The sequence below is a fragment of the Neophocaena asiaeorientalis genome, unplaced genomic scaffold, assembly GCF_003031525.2.
Source record: "Neophocaena asiaeorientalis asiaeorientalis breed wild unplaced genomic scaffold, Neophocaena_asiaeorientalis_V1.1 scaffold721, whole genome shotgun sequence".
In the NCBI taxonomy this organism is placed as follows: Eukaryota; Metazoa; Chordata; class Mammalia; order Artiodactyla; family Phocoenidae; genus Neophocaena; species Neophocaena asiaeorientalis.
The window spans coordinates 903,675-926,355 of NW_020175365.1; the positions used below are offsets into that span (position 1 = coordinate 903,675).

Consider the following 22,681-nt stretch of genomic DNA (forward strand, 5'->3'; position numbering starts at 1 on the left):
GCCACAGCCACCTCCCACCTCTGTAGGAGATCCTCCAACACTAGCAGGTAGGTCTAATTCAGTCTCCTGTGGGGTCACTGCTCCCCCCTGGGTCCTGATGCATACACTACTTTGTGTGTGCCCTCCAAGAGTGGAGTCTCTGTTTCCCCAGTGCTGTTGAAGTCCTGCAATCAAATATCGCTAGCCTTCAAAGTCTGATTCTCTGGGAATTCCCCCTCCCATTGCCAGACCCCAGGTTGGGAAGCCTGACGTGGGGCTCAGAGCCTTCATTCCAGTGGGTGGACTTCTGTGGAATAATTGTTCTCCAGTATTTGAGTCACCCACCCAGTGGTTTTGGGATTTGATTTTATTCTGATTGCGCCCCTCCTTCTGTCTCATTGTGGCTTTTCCTTTGCCTTTGGATGTGGGGTGTCTTTTTTGGTGAGTTCCAGTGTCTTCCCATAGACGACTGTTCAGCAGTTAGTTGTGATTCTGGTGCTCTCGCAAGAGGGAGTCAGCATACGAATTTTGTGGGGACATAGACATTTTGTCTATAGCAAGCAACAAATAGTTAGAAATTTTAAAAATAACATCAAATTATATATGGTACATAGGAATAAAACTAACAAAATATGTGTAAGATTTCTCACAGAAAATTATAAACCATTATTGAGAGAGGAGAAGAAATAACTAAATAAATAGAAGGATATACCATGTTCACGGATTTAAAAAATCCAATATTGTATTGTATACATGATAATTCCTTCCAGATTGACTTATAGACACAAGATGATTCCAAAGAAATCCCAACAGTTTTTTTTTTTTCCCTCTAGAAGTTGACAATTTAATTCTACAGTATGCAGAGGGCCCAAACTAATCACAGGTGTTTTGGAGAAGAGAAACAATGTTGGAAGATTTGCTCCGCTATACACGAAGGCCTATTATAAGGGTATGGTATTTAAGGTAAGGATAACAGATAGATCAATGGAACAGAATAGAGACTCTGGAAATAGGCCCATAAACACTTGATTTATGTAAATGGTAGTAGTTTAGAACAGTAGGAAAGGGATGGCCTTTTCATTAAATGGCGCTGAGACACTGAGTATCTATTATAGAAAACCTGAAAATTGACCCTTACTGCCCACCATTCACAAAGTCAATTCTGTGTGGGTTGAAGGTCTCAATGTGAGAGGCAAAACAATAATGCTTCCAGAAGGTAGTAAAGGCAAATATCTTTATGACCTTTGAGTACAAGATTCTTAACAGGCTATAAAAAAGGACTAATCAAAAAGGAAAAGATTGATAAGTTGTACTATGTTAAAATTATAAACTTTTTTTTTAAGCAAAAGTCAATTTAAGAGCAAGCCACCTAGTCAAGGAATTATTTGCAACACATGTAACTAACCATATATGATACATTGCTTCAAATTAAAAGAAAAATTGTTAACCAGTTAAAAATGGACATGTAACAAAAAGGAAATCTCTAAAATGGTCACTAAACACATACAAATGTGCTCAATATCATTATTAGTCAGCCATGTGTGAGCTATATTCACAGTGAGACTATATACCCATCAGAGTGCCTGTATGAAGAAGACTGATACTAGCAAGAGTTGGTGAGAATGCAGACCAATGGGAGCTCTCTTGTACCACTGGAGTGACTATAAATTGGTACCTCACTTAGGAAAACAGTTTGGCATCATCTACTGAAGTGAAGGTATATGTACCTTAGGACCCTGCAATTCTAATCCTAGGTATATAGCCAACAGAAATGCATGCAAATATATACTAAGACACATATACAACAATGTTGTAGTAGCAATTTGCAAAATAGCCCCATATTGGAAACAAGTCATATTTGTCTATCAAAAGCAGAATGGGTAAATCAATTATGGCATGTTCATATCCTGGAATACTACACAGACATGAAAATGAACTACATTTACATCCCACAACACAGATGAATCTCACAAATATAACACTGAATAAAAGGAACATGATCCCCCAAATTACATACTACATGATTCCACTTATATAAAGTTCCCCAAACCTACCTATAAGAGGTAAAACATAACTACAGTGTTTAGGGATACATGTAAGTGGTAAAACTATAAAGAAATCAAGGAAGTGTTCACCATAAAAATCATGAGAGTGCTTATCTATGAGGAGGCAGGTGGGGGTAGGAGCAACTGTAAGGGACATGAAGGAGGCAGTTGACAATGTTCTATTCTTGACTGTAGGAGTGGTTACATAGATACTCACTTTCTGATAACTTATTGAGCTGAGTATTCTGATTTGTACACTTTTCTGTATTTGTATTATATTTAAAAATTAAGTTTAAAAAGTGGATGGAAGCATATGTGCAGATGAGCCAAAATGGAGGAAGAAACAGCAGCTCAGAACATGAACACCAATGGTTGCAGTGAAGTTTTAAAAAATTGTTCTATTCTCATAATTATTTTTATTTTGTCCAGGGACCATTATTCTTGACATTACCCTTCAGCCTGTTGGTTTTCTTCAGGTCAGCTATCCTCATAGAGATACTATCTAAACTTAATGGCACAAAAAATAGGTGTTTAATTATATAATTCAAAGTTTAAAAGGTAATCGACAAAAATTTAAAAACAAAATTGTAAGCACTGGAAGAAATAAGACAGAGGGGTGAAGAAATTGAGATAAATGCACATCTTTCATAGGGGAGGAAAGTAGATATTGTCTAAAATGATGAATCAACAACAGAAGCAAATTATTCAGAGATATGATGGAAACCATTAAAAGAATTAGAAATAATTTTAAAAAATGATTGCTTCTGTGAGAGGGACTAAGGAGCACAGAGAAGAAGACTGCTCTGGATGATCTGATTTTTGATTTGTTTTTGCCATGTTCATATTACCTTGATAAATCTAGTAAGACATTTATGAGATTCCATGTTGTATCATTCTAACCTACTGATTTAAGAACTGCTCTTTGAGTTTGTGGCATTATGACTTGTCAAAGAATAATATCTACAGTCTGTCTTCTGTGTGTTGTAGCTGATAATGAACACCATTTCTAAAGTATTTTTAGGAGCTATGGCATTACTGTGGCAATGACCAGTTATTATAGAGCTTCTGAATTATGATTTTATAATGGCTTTTATTTCCTTTAAACTTTATAGATATATTTTAATTAGAAACAAGGCAGGTATACAATTGTACACTGACAAGTTGGAAGTTATGAACATTTATACTCAACAGCTTGAAAAGCTAATATTATCAAATCAAATGTACATGAATTGATGAAAGTGAAATTCCCCAAACCACTCATATTACTAATAACTTTAAAAATCTATATATTCCAGATACTATATTTTAAACAATAAAATAAAATTCATTTCTGTTTCTCCTGCTCTACTTGCATACCTTATGAACATTACCTTTGGGGTGAAGATCTGGAAAAAAGATCAAGACTCATTTTTTAATTTAATTTTATTTTTATTTTTGCGGTACGCGGGCCTCTCACTGTTGTGGCCTCTCCCGTTGTGGAGCACAGGCTCCGGACGCGCAGGCTCAGCGGTCATGGCTCACGGGCCCAGCCGCTCTGCGGCACGTGGGATCTTCCTGGACCTGGGCACGAACCCGTGTCCCCTGCACTGGCAGGCGGACTCTCAACCACTGCGCCACCAGGGAAGCCCAAGACTCATTTTTTAAAGAGTGAAGTGTAACTACTGAATAATTGGCTCTATTTCTTTTTCTTGTAACATTAAAATTTCTGAGATCTTTAAATGCCTCATTTCATTATGTCTGTAAGATGCTTATTAGAACTCTCCCCTTGAAAGCTCTAGTAACAATTACTTTTCCTATTTCCTCAAGTTTATTTTTCTCAAAATCTGGGTACCCCCCATGTGTACTATCTGCCACATATTTTAAAGTAAGAAGAATTTTTTGGGGGTGGGGTCTTTATTTATTTTAAACATCTTTACTAGAGTATAATTGCTTTACAATGGTGTGTTAGCTTCTTCTGTTTAACAAAGTGAATCATCTATACATATACATATATCCCCATATCTCCTCCCTCTTGTGTCGTCCTCCCACCCTCTCTATCCCACCACTCTAGGTGGTCACAAAGCACCAAGCTGATCTCCCTGTGCTATGCGGCTGCTTCCCACTAGCTATCTATTTTACATTTGGTAGTGTATATATGTCCATGCCACTCTCTCACTTCGTTCCAGCTTACCTTTCCCCCTCCCCATGTCCTCAGGTCCATTCTCTACGTCTGTGTCTTTATTCCTTTCTGGCCCCTAGGTTCTTCAGTACCAATTTTTTTTTTTTTTTAGATTCTATATATACGTGTTACCATATGGTATTTGTTTTTCTCTTTCTGACTTACTTCACCTGTTTGACAGACTCTAGATCCATCCACCTCACTACAAATAACTCAATTTCGTTTCTTTTTATGGCTGAGTAATATTCCATTGTATATATATGTGCCACATCTTCTTTATCCATTCATCTGTTGATGGACACTTAGGTTGTTTCCATGTCCTGGCTATTGTAAATAGAGCTGCAATGAACATTGGGGTACATGACTCTTTTTGAATTATGGTTTTCTCAGGGTATATGCCCAGTAGTGGGATTGCTGGGTCGGATGGTTGTTCTATTTTTAGTTTTCTGAGGAACCTCCATACTGCTCTCCATAGTGGCTGTATCAATTTACATTCCCACCAACAGTGCAAGAGGGTTTCCTTTTCTCCACACCCTCTCCAGCATTTACTGTTTGTAGATTTTTTGATAATGGCCATTCTGACTTGTGTGAGGTGATACCTTGTTGTAGTTTTGATTAGCATTTCTCTAATTATTAGTGATGTTGAGCATCCTTTCATAAGTTTGTTGGCAATCTGTATATCTTCTTTGGAGAAAAGTCTATTTAGGTCTTCTGCCCATCTTTGGATTGGGTTGTTTGCTTTTTTGATATTTAGCTGCATGAGCTGCATGTATATTTGGAGATTAATCCTTTCTCAGTTGCTTCATTTGCAAATATTTCCTCCTATTCTGAGGGTTGTCTTTTCGTCTTGTTTATGGTTTCCTTTGCTGTGCAAAAGCTTTTAAGCTTCATGAGTTCCCATTTGTTTATTTTTGGTTTTATTTCCATTTCTCTAGGAGGTGCGTCAAAAAGGATCCTGCTGTGATTTATGTTATGGAGTGTTCTGCCTATGTTTTCCTCTAAGAGTTTTACAGTGTCTGGCCTTACATTTAGGTCTTTAATCCACTTGGAGTTTATTTTTGTGTATGGTGTTAGGGAGTGTTCTAATTTCATTCTTTTACATGTAGTTGTCCAGTTTTCCCAGCACCACTTATTGAAGAGGCTGTCTTTTCTCCATTGTATATTCTTGCCTCCTTTATCAAAGATAAGATGACCATATGTGCGTGGGTTTATCTCTGGGCTTTCTATCCTGTTCCACTGATCTATATTTCTGTTTTTGTGCCAGTACCATACTGTCTTGATTACTGTAGCTCTGCAGTATAGTCTGAAGTCTGGGAGCCTGATTCCTCCAGCTCCGTTTTTCTTTCTCGAGATTGCTTTGGCTATTCGGAGTCTTTCATGTCTCCATAAAAATTTTAAGATTTTTGTTCTGGTTCTGTAAAACATGCCACTGGTAATTTGCTAGGTATTGCACTGAATCTGTAGATTGCTTTGGGTAGTATAGTCATTTTCACAGTATTGATTCTTCCAATCCAAGAACATGGTATATCTCTGCATCTGTTTGTATCATCCTTAATTTCTGTCATCAGTGTCTTACAGTTTTCTACATAGAGGTCTTTTGTCCCCTTATGTAGGTTTATTCTTAGGTATTTTATTCTTTTTGTTGTAGTGGTAAATGGGAGTGTTTCTTTAATTTCTCTTCCAGATTTTTCATCATTAGTGCATAGGAATGCAAGAAATTTCTATGCATTAATTTTGTATCCTGCTACTTTACCAAATTCATTGATTAGCTCTAGTAGTTTTCTTGTAGCATCTTTAGGATTCTCTATGTATGGTATCATGTCATCTGCAAATAGTGACAGTTTTACTCCTTTTCTGATTTGGATTCCTTTTATTTCTTTTTCTTCTCTGATTGCTGTGGCTAAAACTTCCAAAACTATGTTGAATAATAGTGGTGAGAGTGGCAACCTTGTCTTGTCCCTGATCTTAGGTGAAATGGTTTCAGTTTTTCACCATTGAGAAGGATGTTGGCTGTGGGTTTGTCATATATGGCCTTTATAATTTTGAGGTAAGTTCTCTCTCTGCCCACTTTCTGGAGGGTTTTTATCATAAATGGGTGTTGAATTTTGTAGAAAGCTTTTTCTGCATCTATTGAGAAGCCTCCATGTGTTTGTATTTTTTACAGATCTTTTCCTGTAATTGATATCTAGTCTCATAGCATTGTTGTAGTAAAAGATACTTGATATGATTTCGATTTTCTAAAATTTGCCAAGGCTTGATTTGTGACCCAAGATATGATCTATCCTGGAGAATGTTCCATAAGCACTTGAGAAGAAAGTGTAATCTGCTACTTCTGGATGGAATGATTTCCTTACCCATATTAGGGAAGTTTTCAACTATAATCTCTTCAAATATTTTCTCAGTCCCTTTTTTATTCTCTTCTTCTTCTGGGACCCCTATGTTTTGAATGTTGGTGTGTATTTTGTTGTCCCAGAGGTCTCTGAGATTGTCCTCAATTCTTTTCATTCTTTTCTTTATTCTGCTCTGCAGTAGTTATTTCCACTATTTTATCTTCCAGGTCACTTATCTGTTCTTCTGCCTCAGTTATTCTGCTATTGATTCCTTCTAGAGAATTTTAAATTTCATTTATTGTGTTTTTCATCACTGTTTGTTTGCTCTTTAAGTCTTCTAGGTCCTTGTTAAACGTTTCTTGTATTTTCTCTATTCTATTTCCAAGATTTTGATCATCTTTACTGTCATTACTCTGAATTCTTTTTCAGGTAGACTGCCTATTTCCTCTTCATTTGTTTGGTCTGGTGGGTTTTTACCTTGCTTCTTCAACTGCTGTGTATTTCTCTGTCTTCTCATTTTGCTTAACTTACTGTGTTTGCGGTCCACTTTTCGCAGGTTGCAGGTTCATAGTTTCCGTTGTCTTTGGTGTTTGCTCCCAGTGGGTAAAGTTGGTTTAGTGGGTTGTGTAGGCTTCCTGATAGAGGGGACTGGTGCCTGTGTTCTGGTGGATGAGGGTGGATCTTGTCTTTCTGGTGGGCAGGACTGTGTCCAGTGGTGTGTTTTGGGGTGTCTGTGAACTTATTATGATTTTAGGCAGCCTCTCTGCTAATGGGTGGGTTGTGTTCCTGTCTTGCTAGTTGTTTGGCATAGGGTGTCTAGCACTGTAGCTTGCTGGCCGTTGAGTGGAGGTGGGTCTTAGCATTGAGATGGAAATCTCTGGAAGAGCTTTCGCTGTTTGATATTATATGGGGCTGAGGGGTCTCTGGTGGACCAATGTCCTGAACTGGGCTCTCCCACCTCAGAGGCTCAGGCCTGACATCGGGCTAGAGCACCAAGACCATGTCAGCCACTCGGCTCAGAAGAAAAGGGAGAAAAAATAAAAGAAAGAAAGAAAGAAAAGATAAATAAATAGTTATTAAAATAGAAAAAAATTATTAAAAACAAAAACATTAAAAAGTAATTTAAAAAAAGAGAGAAAGAAGAGATCAACCAAACCAAAAAACAAATCCACCAATGATAACAAGTGCTAAAAACTATACAAAGAAAAAAAAAAGGACATTCAGAACCCTAGGACAAATGGCAAAAGAAAAGCTATACAGACAAAATCACACAAAGAAGCATACACATACACACTCACAAAAAGAGAAGAAAGAAAAAAAAATATATATATATATATTTTAAGAAAAGGAAGAGAGCAACCAAATCAATAAACAAATCTACCAATGATAATAAGCTCTAAATACTAAACTAAGATAAACATAAAACCAAAACAAATTAGATGCAGAAAGCAATCCCCAAGTCTACAGTTGCTCCCAAAGTCCACCGCCTCAATTTTGTGATGATTCTTTGTCTATTCAGGTATTTCACAGATGCAGGTACATCAAGTTGACTGTGGAGATTTAATCCACTGCTCCTGAGGCTGCTGGGGAGATTTCCCTTTCTCTGCTTTGTTTGCACAGCTCCTGGGGTTCAGCTTTGGATTTGGCCCTGCCTCTGCGTGTAGGTCACCTGAGGGTGCCTTTTGGGAAGTCTGAGGTCTTCTGCCAGCGTTCAGTATGTGTTCTGTAGGAGTTGTTCCACATGTAGATATAGTTTTGATGTATTTGTGGGGAGGAATTGATCTCCATGTCTTACTCCTCTGCCATCTTGAAGGCGCCCGCAAGAAGGCTGTTAAGAACATCTTTTCTAGAGAAAGGGTCTTGTTAGGTTTTCGTATCACACAGCAATCTCTCACATATTGTTGTGCACAGAGTAGTTACTCAAAAAACTTGTTGTATTGAATCACACTGAGTAATATAATATATGGTAAAGCATCATTACAATAGCACTAGGCCAAACTTCATTGAAAAATCAGAGCTTATGGTGTAAGAAAAGTGATTAATAGTCTATCACATATAATTGAAAGTAACTTTCCTGTCAGATATGTTGTATAACTAAGTCTCTCCACTCACTCAAGGGTGGGCATTTACTGGATGTCCTCTCTGTGCAAGGCACCGTGCTAGGCTCTGTGCACAGAAAGGTGGACGAGACAAAATGCTTCCCTTGCAGCCACTCATAGCCTCATGGAGACAGCCAACCAGAAAATGGACAGTTACAAAACGATGTGACACGGACTCTGACAGGTCCAGATTTTCTTTCCATCTCATTCCTCTCTTTTCACTGCCAAGTTGATGGGGGTGTCTTGGTAAGGCAGAATAAAGAGGCAAAGGCTTTATCAGGATAATAATTAGCAAGAGAGGGGTTCATTTGTCTTAAAGGAAGAACCTGAAAGATTCAGGTTCCCCTGAGCATGAAAAATTATCCTGGCCTCAGAGACCCTGAGTGTACTCCTCAAGGATTGGGGCACTCAGCAATGGAGCCCTGACCCTGGGGAGAGGCAGGACAGGGTAGAAAAGACCAGCAAAGGGGAAGGGGATGCAGTATAGACGCGAGGAGGAAAGAGACTCCTGGATTTCCACAGGGGCAGATTCTGCATGGAATGACATGGTGGGAAAAATAAAGAAATACCATCAGTGTCCACACGTGAGACTGATACCCTCTTAGATGTTGGGGGCATGAATGATGGTTATTGCTGTAGTGGAGGTGTGCTCAGTGTCCCACAGGGACCCATGGGATGAGGAAAGGAGAGGTTGCCTAGGTCAGGCTACACAGCAGATGTGGGGAGGGTGATAGAGGTAGGAGAAAATGGTTTGAAATCTGAAAATTGTTCAGTAAGGCTTCAGAACAGACCACATGTCCATAGAAGCTGACCCCATTGCACGACTTTCTTATTAAATGACAATCAGTCAATTACCATGATTGTTCTTACCCTCAACAGACTTGGGGGGCAGGAAGTACAGCTCAGTGCTGAGCAGAAGATGCTCCCTTTGAGGATGAAGAAAAAAAGAGAGGGTGGGCTGAGCTGTCCTCCTCGGGGATAGAGCCCACAGGTGACAGAGATTTGTAATAGTCATCTTCCCCATCAAGCACTTTGATTTGGCTGCAACAAAGGAAAGAGTTTCAGCAGAAAAAGAAAACAAGTGCAGCAGTCATCAATGGGGCAGTTTAAGTTGTGTGAGTACTTGGAACAGGGTTGGGCCCGAACACTGAGTCGGGGGGGCGGGCAGCTTACGGTAGCTCAGGGTCTCCCAGCCCGGAGGAACTCGTGTCTGATCCACAAAGCCTTTCACATCTAGGTCACACACTAATAATGGGCCCAATTTAGTGGTATCTGGAAATTGTAATCATATTGCAACTTAAATTATGTGAATTAACTTGTCTGGTTCCCTCTAGATGAGAAAGTTCCCTTCCTGATCTTTAGTTCTCAGACTAGTACCAATTACCTACCTCACTCCTATTCTTGTTTTTTCTTTTACATCTGTACCTTTTTTTTTTTTTAACATCTTTATTGGAGTATAACTGCTTTACAATGGTGTGTTAGTTTCTGCTTTATAACAAAGTGAATCGGTTATACATATACATACGTCCCCATATCTCTTCCCTCTTGCGTCTCTCTCCCTCCCACCCTCTCTATCCTACCCCTCTAGGTGGTCACAAAGCACCGAGCTGATCTCCCTGTGCTATGTGGCTGCTTCCCACTAGCTATCTATTTTACATTTGGTAGTGTATATATGTCCATGCCATTCTCTTTGTCCCAGCTTACCCTTCGCCCTCCCTGTATCCTCAAGTCCATTCTCTAGTAGGTGTGCATCTTTACTCCCATCTTGCCCCTAGGCTCTTCATGAACATTTTTTTTTTTTAGATTCCATATATATGTGTTAGCATACGGTATTTGTTTTTCTCTTTCTGACTTACTTCACTCTGTATGACAGACTCTAGGTCCATCCACCTCACTACAAATAACTCAATTTCGTTTCCTTTTATGGCTGAGTAATATTCCATTGTATATATGTGCCACATCTTCTTTATCCATTCATCTGTTGATGGACACTTAGGTTGCTTCCATGTCCTGGCTATTGTAAATAGAGCTGCAATGAACACTGGGGTACATGACTCTTTTTGAATTATGGTTTTCTCAGGGTATATGCCCAGTAGTGGGATTGCTGGGTCGTATGGTAGTTCTGTTTTTATCTTTTTAAGGAACCTCCATACTGTTCTCTATAGTGGCTGCATCAGTTTACATTCCCACCGACAGTGCAAGAGGGTTCCCTTTTCTCCACACCCTCTCCAGCATTTATTGTTTGTAGATTTTTTGATGATGGCCATTCTGACCGGTCTCACTCCTATTCTTAATCGAGATGCTAACAAGCAAATCAGCCACAAACTCCGCAGTGTCCCTGGCTAACCATTTATCCTTTGTGTACCTTTAAGGCCCACAGGTAGGCGAACGTGGGGAAGCGGCCTATTTGCACTGCATGGAGTGCTCTGATTTGTGGGAGAGTTTTATACAGCCTGATACACGTCTCAAATTATGAGGACAGTACAATTCCCTGGGATAATTATGAAAAATAACACTTGCCTTTTGGTGGCAATTTCAGTCTTTTCAGACAGAATAGATTCAAGTTTTGTATACTTGCTACTGTGAAAAGTAGTTTCCAGTGTCAATAATAGTGGTGATATCCCCACTGAATATTTTTAGAAGCCTCTCTGGAAAGTTTTGCATTTTCTATAATATCATAAAGGACCCCTTCTGTTTACAGTTGCTTAGAACTAAGAAGACAGATATTTACCCAAGTTTTCTTGGCTTCCTCTTGCTCCCTTGATATTCTAGAGTTCCCTGTGGAGAGGGCCAAGAACACACAGTCAAAGGAAAGCAGCAAGTCGTTAATTTTTAATTCAAAGTGATTTTGTGTTGAATGCAAGCAGATGCTGATAATATCAGAAGTCACAGCATAATTTTTTTGATCAAAGGGCTCAAGTGAGCCTGATGAAGCATGCATCTTGCTCGTCTTTGATAAACCACATCAATTATTCACCGTGAAGGCAGACATCCTGACATGAAAGCAACAGATAAAGGGCCTAAGCACATGTTCAAGAGGAGAGTATAAGAGAGTGGGGGCGGGGCTGGAGGGGCTGGAACAGGTATTAATAACAGAATTATTAACTGGAAACAAAGCCAGTGAAACAGCTTTATGGCCACTTTGAACTCACATTTAACTGGTTATAGTACATGGTGTCCTCAGGACTACTCAACATTTTGGGCTGCTGACATCTTCGGTGAGGTGTTCGCTGCTTCTGTGCAAGACCGTTTTCTGAATCTGCAACAGGATAGCAAAACTTTACTGTAAAGCATCTGAGGTTTTGGGAAAACTGAGTGTAAAATCGCTCATCACATAAATGCACATAGCAGAAACTCTGTCCTGTTTTAACGGGCACGTTAGAGCTTTGCTAATATTAGGAGAAATATCATGCTAAACACACACACACACACACACACGGATTGCTAAGTGTAAACAAGGGCAGCTGTCAAGGACTTTGCCTACATCTTTCTTATCTGAGTCAGCAGTCAAGAGTGAAGGAAAGAAAATTGGTTTGTCCATGCTGGTGAAGTAGAGGTTGGTGGTCAGCCTTTGTAGAGTAGAGAATGCCCTCTTGGTGAGATAACTCAGTTAAGGCAATGAAGGCAATCTGGGGCAGTTTGCACCACATCCTACAGTGAGAGTTCAAAGACATCTGGAGCACACACACTCTTGGGTAGATGAGAAGCAAACCTTTTGGTGGGATACATTTTGGGGGGATACATTTTGGAGGGCAAATGGCTTGAGCTAGTATTTTCTGAAATGCTTTGAACAATACCACTGATCCATGCAGTCTCTGGAGGTAGCGTAAAGGAGAAGGGGAAAGGATGATTGCACGATTTCACGGAGCAGCCTCTCCGTGTTAGTCCTGATTTTGGAACCCTGGACCAAGAGTGTACTAGAAATTAAGAAACCACAGGTCCAACAAAGTCATGATTTATCTCCCTTCCAAGCAGATGATTTTCATGAAATCTGCTGTCCTTTTGGCACTATATCTGAATCAGGATTCAGCAGTTCTAACTTCTTGCCAACACACACACGCGTGCACGCGTGCGCGTGCCTGCATGCACGCAAACACAGCCGCCATAAAATACTGCTCATGAATGTCATGGTTTGGAGAAGACATATCACTTTCTTGGACCAAGGGTATACCATAAACTAATTATTTATAAAAAAGAGTTGGAGGTTTGTATTTGGAATCATAGCTTGATTTCATTAGAGATTCCTACTATACAAGGAAATTCTAGGGGAATTTTCTAAGTGAAGAATGACTCAGCAAGGACCATAATGAAGAGTGAATTATCAATTTCCTAAGTATGAAGTTTTGCGTCTTTTTTTTTTTTTGAATTGGAACATATCTATGTTTGAACAAGACTATTAGAACCATACAGGACTTTAGGAACCATCCATTCTAAATACCCATTTTTTCACAAAAGGAAAAAATGAATGACACACCCCAGTTCAAGTGGCAGAGTGGGGACCCAACCTTAGATCTCTTACCTCCTGTTCTGGCAGTTAAAAAAAAAAACTACAGCATATTGTCTTTCTTAATAAAAAAATTGTTTTAAAAAGTCAAATTTAGGGCTTCCCTGGTGGCGCAGTGGTTGAGAGTCCGCCTGCCGATGCAGGGGACACGGGTTCGTGCCCCGGTCCGGGAAGATCCCACATGCCCCGGAGCGGCTGGGCCCCTGAGCCATGGCCGCTGAGCCTGCGCGTCCGGAGCCTGTGCTCCGCAACGGGAGAGGCCACAACAGTGAGAGGCCCGCGTTCGGCAAAAAAAAAAAAAAAAAGTCAAATTTAAGTAAAAGTAAGCTCCGTGAAAAAATATTAATTAGCATAGCCATATGATGGTGCTTGCAGAAGGTTCCAGTAACCTTAACAGACATCCCTGTCCACATCTTCAGGAACTGTGCAGAGAATAGGATTCAAGCCTCTTGTACTGGCATCATTCTCAGAGTACAAGGAATCCAGAATTGATAAGGGTACTTTCTGATAGTTCCAACATACCTACCTCCATACGCTTTATGAAGTTCATATTCTGTAATATGGTAGAACATAAGGTTGTGAGGTTCTTTTATGTTATCTCCTCTGATTCATAGACTAATGAACAGAAACATCTAGAGTTAAGGTTGCTGGTGTGAGCATGCACTGGAGATCTGACATTTACTCCCTCTTAGACTTTCTACTATTACAGGAATTCCAAACTTGACAACTCAAGAGACTGATCTTAAATAGTTTTGGGGTTCAGCTGACGTTCAGCCCCATTCAGTTGGACTTTATGTAAAGTTTACAATTGATCAGAAGCTTTTATTTTATATTCTCAACTGGGAATGCTTACTATAAGACGTGGTTCTCAACTTTTGCTCTTGATGAACTTGCTGTTTCATAGGTGGGTGTTCTTTTCCTGATTCTTAGAAAGAATTCAGTTATTGGATTGAATTTTACCTATTTTAACATTTCCCATAAATTAAGACAAACTGTTGGTATCTATACCATACTAGAATCTAATGTAAGCTGGTGTCTGATTTAGCATCAAATGTTTTTCTTTTTTTTTTTTTTGCAGTACGCGGGCCTCTCACTGCTGTGGCCTCTCCCGTTGCGGAGCACAGGCTCCGGACGCGCAGGCTCAGCGGCCATGGCTCACGGGCCCAGCCGCTCCGGGGCATGTGGGATCTTCCCGGACCAGGGCATGAACCCGTGTCCCCTGCATCGGCAGGCGGACTCTCAATCACTGCGCCACCAGGGAAGCCCTAGCATCAAATTTTAATTTTCATTATTTTAACTTTAATATCTCCATATTTCATGATGTTTTGCAAGAAGTGCCACAACTTCCAGGTGCTTTGCCATTGGAACAAATCTGAGTATCACTGATATATGATCGATCACAAGCAACCAAATAAATAATTGGGAAATGAATCATTATTCAATTACTGCTGTTGGAACAACTGGATAGCAATATGCAAAAAATGTAACTTAAATATACACCTTATAAAACTTATTCTATATGTAAGGAACTTTGCTCAGTATTGTAGGGAAGACAAAAAGAAAAAAGACAAGGTTCCTGCCTTCAGTCTAATAGAGGACCTTGAGTCTTAAGAGGTTAAGTGACCTGCCTAAGGCCATAGCTATTGCTGTTGGACTCAAATTACTTTTTTTTAATTCTAAATCTTTTACTTTTCTCAATATACTTCTTGATTCTCACCAGCCACAATAAATTCCAGATGAGCTATATAGTTAAACATTTTAAACATTCCCATAAAAACTTTAGAAGGAAATGAAATAGACTATATATCTTAAATGTGGAAGAAGATATTAGGGACAAGGATGGGTTCAATTATATTAAAGTGAAGTATTCTATATGATGGACAGTAACAAACCTTAAGATGAAAGAAAGTGCAACAGAAAGATAAAAACAAATTTAAAAATATAGACACAAAGGTCTATTATCCATAATGTGGAAAGGCTGAGGCAAGAGAAAGATGGAGAAATATTTATACATGTTGAAATGCAATTGTGATATGAGATATTGAAAAACATTCAGCCACCTTGACAAAGAGCTTCAATTAAAACAATTACTACTGTCTTTCTATTAATTAGGATAAATCAAAAAGTAAAAAGACAATGTGAGAGAGGCCCCAGGTGCACAGATGAGTCCATAGGCTCCGCTTCTCCTGAAGTTACCTGACAATAGATAACAAAAGCTAAGCAACTTGTTCCAAGAAACACGTCCCAACAAAGTAAACCAAAAGAGAAAAAAATACCATTTGTATGAAGATGGATATAATACTTTAACAGAAAAAAGCTAGAACAATACTTTCTTTAATAGAAAAAAGCTAGAAACATGATAAATATTTGATAATTGGGGACAACTCTGAGATATAAATATGATGTCATACCATAAAGGCACCAATGAGGATAAATATGGGTATGATACTGATAGATGAAAATTCAAAGTTCAGAAAAAGAAGCAAATAAAAAATAGCATATGGCACACTGATTAAATCTAAATATGTGTGCACTTTGAGAAGTTTGTCATGATTTTTTTCCCTTAAAAACTTAAAAATAAAAAATTAATGAGGCATGTAGGACAAAAATTATGATTTCTTTCAATATATAAAGAAACTATAGGTAAGAAAGGCTAAATCTGTAAGTGGCAGAGTGGAAGCTTAACCCCTGTCTTTTGGCTCTTGAGCCAGTCAGTTTGCTCATAGGAGATACAAAACAATAGGGTTACCTGACACTTTCCTAGTTCATTTGACTATTATGTAGATAAGCTGGGCAGTTCAAGTTTGAAGATATACATTAGAATATGAGTTACTACTTTGAAGACAATGGTGTTCATATTCTGTAAGTAGCCAACTTCCGTTTCACATAAATATTTGTTAAGCCAAGCCAAATTCTCCAGTTTGTAATACTCTGGGTGCTACCTACCTATTGTGCTTTATAAAAGTATATCATATCATGAATACCAGTTTAAACTTAACATAGGTTCTCTTTCCTTTCAGGAACCCCTGGACATTTCTTTTCCCCCTGCACTTTTTGATTTCATAGTTGAGACCCTGAATACACCCTTCTCTTCTGAGTTGTCACAGAACTCTATAATAAACTGGAGATAAATCTGTCAGAAAATGGAAGAAACATGGAGAGAGTTTCAAGAGCATCGGGAAATGCACACTCCTTATTCCCTAATTCTGGATGACTGTGTGACGGCACAACTGGCCAAGTCCTTGGTGAGAGACAAATGGCTGAATCTAGTTGATAGCTTTGTTCCATAACTTTAAACAACTGGTTTGGAAATTTAATATTTCAATTTTCTTTATTGAACATGCAGGTATATCCAAACTAGAGTTGCCAGATCAAATACAGGGTACCCAGTTAAATTTGAATTTCAGATAAACAACCAACCCCTTCTGAGTGTAAGTATATATTCAGAACATACTTATATTAAAAAGTGATTGGTTGTTTATCTGAAATTCAGATCTAGCCAGGTGTAATTTTTTCCCCTTAAATCTGGCAACCCTAATTCAAACACAGTTTTAAGTTACAAATGAGGCTTTTTGTTTTCTCTCAGGGTCTCAGAGATGAAGAAGTCTATTTGACTTGCTGAGTTACAGCTATTTTGGCCACAAATGCTCTTGCCTAACATTGTCCCCTAACATTTAGTTTCACTTTCCATCACCCATTACAGATGTGCCAGTTCTGGTAAATTTCCTAGCCGGGCTTGCAGCGGTGGAAGGACAACCACAGGGACGGCAGGATGGCACATGTGGCCCAAATATTCCCCGTCCTGGGTGGGACAGTATGGATTCCAGGTCCCTGAGGAGTGGACAGGCAGTGAGCAGGGTTCTTGGCAGAGGGCATACTGGGAGAGCCATAGTCTTTGCACTGTCCTTGAGGGCCTCTGCAGACAGGGATACTTTCTGAGCAGTATGACTGCTGATCTGATTGCCATTTTGTGGATGAGGCATTCCCAGGGTCACTTGCCAAGTAAAACATCCCCCTGAGCCCTTGAGGCAAACAGAGTGTTCAGCGTTCTAGATTTATAGATGGCAAATCCTGTACAGAGTTAGAGATACACCCTACTTAGGGTCATTTTCTTCACACTACAGTAGATGTTCAGCTTTTTAAAATACCAGTGCTAAGATCAGGACCTTGATAGATCTATCTATCTATCTCATATACACACACACATATATATATATATATATATATATATACACACACACATATATATATATATATATAAAACACATATTTTATCTCCTTAGGTGGTTCTAATGTGCAGCCATGGCTGAGAGACAAGGTACTAGACCATCTTAAATCTTCCCTTCCCAATAAGAATCACACTGGCAGAAAGTTTGCAGTAATCTGCACTACCTTAAAAATGCAGTCTTTGGAAAATTATGGAATTATGAAATCTATGGAATTAGGGTTGCCAGATTTAGGAAAAAAAAAAGGACACTGAGCTAGATTTGAATTTCAGATAAACAACCAGTGTGTTGTAAAGCATTTGCTCCTGATCTGCTGAGGCATGGGCTATGTCAGGGATGCTCAGAGCCTTGACAGGGAGTAGAAGGGGAGAGATTATGTCTGGTAGTTCAGAGATAATTCAATTTTAAGGTATGACATGGAGGATGATAACCTCTGTGGTTAGGCTCCTTGCTTTTATATCTAAGGGGTCTGAAGCCCAGGTAGCTTGGGGCCCTCTGCTGGTCTCCCCTCAGAGCCTAAGCCTTGGACTCAGGTCTTTTGATTCAAACCTCAAGGCCCAGGCCATGGCCTCTATTACAATGCTTTTTCTTTAAATGAGACGTTCTTATAAGTTTTCACCTTACCACATCTAACTTCAGGAGGGACGAAGGAATTCAGTAGGCTTTTGTAAAACACACACACACAACCAGAAAGAGAGATTTTCTCCTGGGGTGCATGTAATTCAGATCTTCCTTTCTAAGATAAAAGGAAAACTACAAATTTTCCCAGTTGCCATGTTATGTCATGAACAATCTTCTTCAAAATTGTGAAACTGCTACAAAGAAAATATCCCTGAGTTAAATTAGTGCCTGTGGAAGATGGTGGAATTATAAATTTTCTATATGGAATTCTCCCCTTATTAGTTAGGGAAGTGGTAATAACTTCCGCTAAAACGATTTCACAGCTCAGGTCCTGGCACACACTCAACAAACAATGAATGAATGAATGAATGAATGGTTACTATTCATCATTCTTGTTAAGGTCTGTTGTATATCTGTGGTCCACTCTTTGTTTCTGTCAATTAGAATATTATTGCCAAGGACTTTCTTATCCTGGGACATCTCTGGGGAACCTTAGTCTACCAAGGAGGGGGATGAAATTGGCCTTTTAAAAACAAGGTTCAATAAGTATTTTTTTCTTAATATCCTTCCAATATTTTTTCTAGGAATATGTATTCACTTTTTTAGCCAAGAAAACCAAAACCAAAACGTAATCATTCATCTAATTTGTTACTACTTTTCCCCACACTTAACAATAAAGTCATAAATGTTTTCCCATGATTTAATCTACTTTAAAAATAGTATTATACTTCTAGAGTTACATTTTTTAAAGTAATGAATGAACATGATGTTCAAATAAGTTAAGCAGTGAAAAAAAAAAACCCCAATCCCATTCCCATAATAGAGGCAAATGATGGAACAAGTTTCTTATCTGTCTTCCAGTTTAGTCTAAATGACATCATTTCTAATAGTTGCATGCTATTTCATTTTATGAATGAACCGTGATTAACTTACACAGTTTCCTGTTTTGGGCATGGAAGTTGTTTCCAATGTTTTTCTCTAATAAGCAATGCTGTGAGGAACATACTTATAGTTTGATCTTTGATAATTCACATTATTTTCTTAGGATAAATCCCTAGAAGTGGAATTACTGGCCGAAGACTATACATATTTTAAAAACTTACAATTTTATTTCCAATTGCCTTCTAGGAAGTGGGTAGCAAAATATACTTCTACCACCTGTACCTGATATTACTTGTTTTTGAAGGCCTTCACCAGCATGGGTCAGCATCTTTAAGAAAAAGCCTGACAATTCAATAGGTGAGAAAATGGCACGTCATTTGTTTTTATTTGCATTTCATTGATTACTTGAGAGGGTAAGTGCCCTTCTTTTCCCCCTTCCCATATTATTAGCCATTTGTGTTTCAGGATTCCTCTTGAGTTGGAAGCAGCAGCAAAGTTCAAAGGTCCCGGCTGGACTTAAAAAGGATGGAACTAGTTGCCTGTCTGGTGTGAAAGGATGAGAGGTCCCATTGGCTAATAGGTGTAGAGATGCCCATTTTTCAAAATTACCATGTTGTGGGAAAGTATTTCTCAAACTTCTGCATTCATCTGCCACTTAAGTATTTTTTGCTATGTTCGAGACACCTGTACTATTCTTTATTTAATATTTTAAAATCAGCCAATTTCTTTTTCTCTTAAATACATTTCTTTAAAAATGAAACTACTACTGTAAAGGGAAAACACGTGTCATTTGCCATAAATAGAAGTAAACCGTAAAGTAAATACAGTAAGAACAAAACCATATTCTCACAGCTGAGCTAGGTTCTGTTTCCCACAGAACATTCTGGGCTTCTTAAAGGTTTGTTAAAAAGACAGGTGAGTAAATGTGAGAGGAACGTAAGACATACTAACATCACTATGACTTTCTCCTTAACCTGAAGAATTTAAACTGAGGACTGTAAAAGGAGTAACTTTCTTCTACACAATTCAGTGTTATTTAAGGTCACATCCACACACCATGTAAAATCAACTTGCAGACCACCAGAGGTCCATGTCCCACACTTTGAGAAACATGAATGTTACAGAAGAAAAAAGAAGTCAGAAAAACCTGACTATGAATCCCATCTCTAGCACTTGTTAGAAGTCTGAACTCACTGATGATGATCACGCAAGTAAGGCTGTAGTGAGGATGACAGATAATATATGAAAAGAGAAAGCATGGCACCTGAGGCAGAGCAGGTGCGCCTAAGGGGTTGTTGTGATTCTTGTTATATGAGAGTGATTCTCCGTCCTGGTTGTACATTAGTATCACCTGAAGGCCTTTTGAAAAACACTGACGCCTCAGCCTTATCCCTGGAGATCCTAATTCAGTTGGTTAGGGTTAGGTCTCTGGCATTTTTATTGTTTAAAAAATGACCCTCCCGGGCTTCCCTGGTGGTGCAGTGGTTGGGAGTCCGCCTGCCGATGCAGGGGATACGGGTTCGTGCCCCGGTCTGGGAGGATCCCACATGCCGCGGAGCGGCTGGGCCCGTGAGCCATAGCCGCTGAGCCTGCGCGTCCGGAGCCTGTGCTCCGCAACGGGAGAGGCCACAACAGGGAGAGGTCCGCGTACCGCAAAAAAAAAAAAAAAGACCCTCCCCCTTTCAGATGATTTTAATTTGTAGCCAGGGTTGGAAAACCCAGATATTTAACTCTTTCCTAAGAACTTAGGTTGATTTTGCAGATTAGCTAGCTGCATCTTGAAAAGTTGGCCTAGGGTCAGAGAGGTTTTGAGATGGCAGAAGGAATTCTGGGAAGGGGAAGCATCTCCAGTAGAGCTCCCGGCATCGTCAAGCATTTTCTTTGCACTGGAAGCTGCATCAAATGGCTTGAGCCCAAAGCAGACATTAATTTCTCTGGACACTGGGAAAATCATTTCTCTTATTCCAAGAGAACAGTTTTGCTGATCATGGAAACATGTCTGGTTTCCAGAGGTACGATGCTTCTCAGTGCTCTTCTCGAGGGTTCAGTATGAATGCATGACAAAGCTGAAAAGCCATTTGGACCTAGTAAGACTCCTTTTAAAGCAAAACATAAAACTCAGGTGTCAGGAGATTTGAAACTAGTCAAAAATGTTTAAAATGTGCAAGCTTAGAATCAGTTATACAGATTCTAATGGGTTGCTGTTGGTTTTCTTTTTGTTTTACTTTGCATAGTGGTCAGATTGTTTGTATCATGTCCCATCTCTCTGCTTTTAGGAGTTTTCTAACTGCTTATTTTGATGTCTCACAATATTCCTTTCCAGCCAGGTGTCTTCATGTGGGATGACTGACTTCCTCTGTACCCTCCCTGACAATGGCTCTTCTCTAACTTTGGTCCTGTAGGGAGGTGGCAGGAATTAAGGCCAAAATGGCCACCCAAACTGTGCCCAGTGGGAAAACAGCATTAATTCAGCTTTTTCAAAAATGTCAACATAAAAAACAAAATCTAAGACCTGTATCTGATGCTTAGTGGACCCACGGCGCCAGGCAGCAGGCTGGGAGATATCATTTCTGGAGCTCCTAATGAGATGCAAATCACCTAGTGAACTCCTCGGGAGCTGGGAAACAATGTCCTAGGTAAAAGCAGATAAAAATGGAACGGAAGAATGTCTTTGAAGATTGGAACGACATTTTGAATGCTTGAGGATATGGGACACCAGATAGTGCTGGTTTTTACTACTAATTGTGAATGGGTCTTTGATTCCTCGTGGCAGGGGATTCCGGGGTGTTCATCCCCAGCTCTGCCTGGCTCTCTAAATTGGGTACCTGGTTCCGGTACCTGCTGTTAGCGTGCAAAGGGCCGGTCAGCTGTAGCGACACCAGCACTGGACTTGGGGTCAGAAGGCCTGGGCGTAGTTCAAGTCCTGGAACTTACTGGTATGTGACCTTGGGTGAATTCCTTAGCCCCCTGGGCTGCCATGTTTTATCTGTGAAACAGGGGGTTGGACTGATATAGTGATTTTTTCAAGAGGGTGGTGATGTGGGACATTACAGCTGTTCTTGCCTGGAGATTCTGAGCTGTTCTCCTAGGAGTCATGCTCCTTCCCAATGTGTGAGCAACTGTGTGCAGTGAAAGATGTACCTGATGGAGGTTTGTTGCATGAAATCAGTGTGAAAGCAGGTAAAGGGTGAGAACCATTAGTTGAGAGGCTCTTTAAGGTCCCTGCCAACTTTAAGATCCTGTGGCTACAGATTTCCTGCCACTTGGCCTCTTAGTACCTCATCTGCAAAATGGACATAAATGCTGTTGACCTTACTGGCTTGTTGGAATTTAAAGATGACCAAACAAAATGCATTCAGGGCTTCAAGGAGGAAAAATTCTCCATAACTATACCAGAACTTTATTCTAACGCAATTCACTCATTTAAAAAGCAATGCTGCACCAGGTGGCCTTATCCGAACCCCTTTCTGGATCATTTGGTCACTGATGGACTAAAAGACCACATTTTAACCAGTTACTTAGTCTTTCCCCAGCTGTGAGCAAAAACTGCAATGTACCGGTTAGTATCGTACAGCTGTACAAACACCCACCAAGGTTTATAAATTCTAAAATATTTTTACAGGTAGAGAGACCAGCCGTTAGTATGGATGAGTTGGTTCGGGGCGATTATACACACAAATGACTGGCAGGTGTGTGCGCGCCTGTGGGCAACAGTAGAGAATGTGAATAACAGATGAAATGAAATCACAGGTATGACTTGTTTGCATTAAACTAATGAGATGCAAAAGTGAGATCGATGCAGTATTCGTGGTGAAAAAGTAGATCACTCTGGTGCTT

General features: G+C 39.6%; 1 protein-coding gene across 1 annotated transcript in view; it reads right to left on the minus strand.

The window, feature by feature from the left end:
• Positions 1 to 8,264: 8,264 nt before the first annotated feature.
• MYO3B (myosin IIIB) overlaps positions 8,265 to 22,681 on the minus strand; it is a 397,699-nt gene continuing 383,282 nt past the window's right edge. The window contains exons 34-37 of the mRNA XM_024765704.1: positions 11,764 to 11,870; positions 11,343 to 11,389; positions 9,482 to 9,652; positions 8,265 to 9,142 (exon numbers count right to left, since the gene is read on the minus strand). Coding sequence (XP_024621472.1) covers positions 9,514 to 9,652; positions 11,343 to 11,389; positions 11,764 to 11,870 — 293 coding nt within the window. The 3' untranslated portion in view covers positions 8,265 to 9,142; positions 9,482 to 9,513. The remainder of the gene's footprint in view (positions 9,143 to 9,481; positions 9,653 to 11,342; positions 11,390 to 11,763; positions 11,871 to 22,681) is intronic.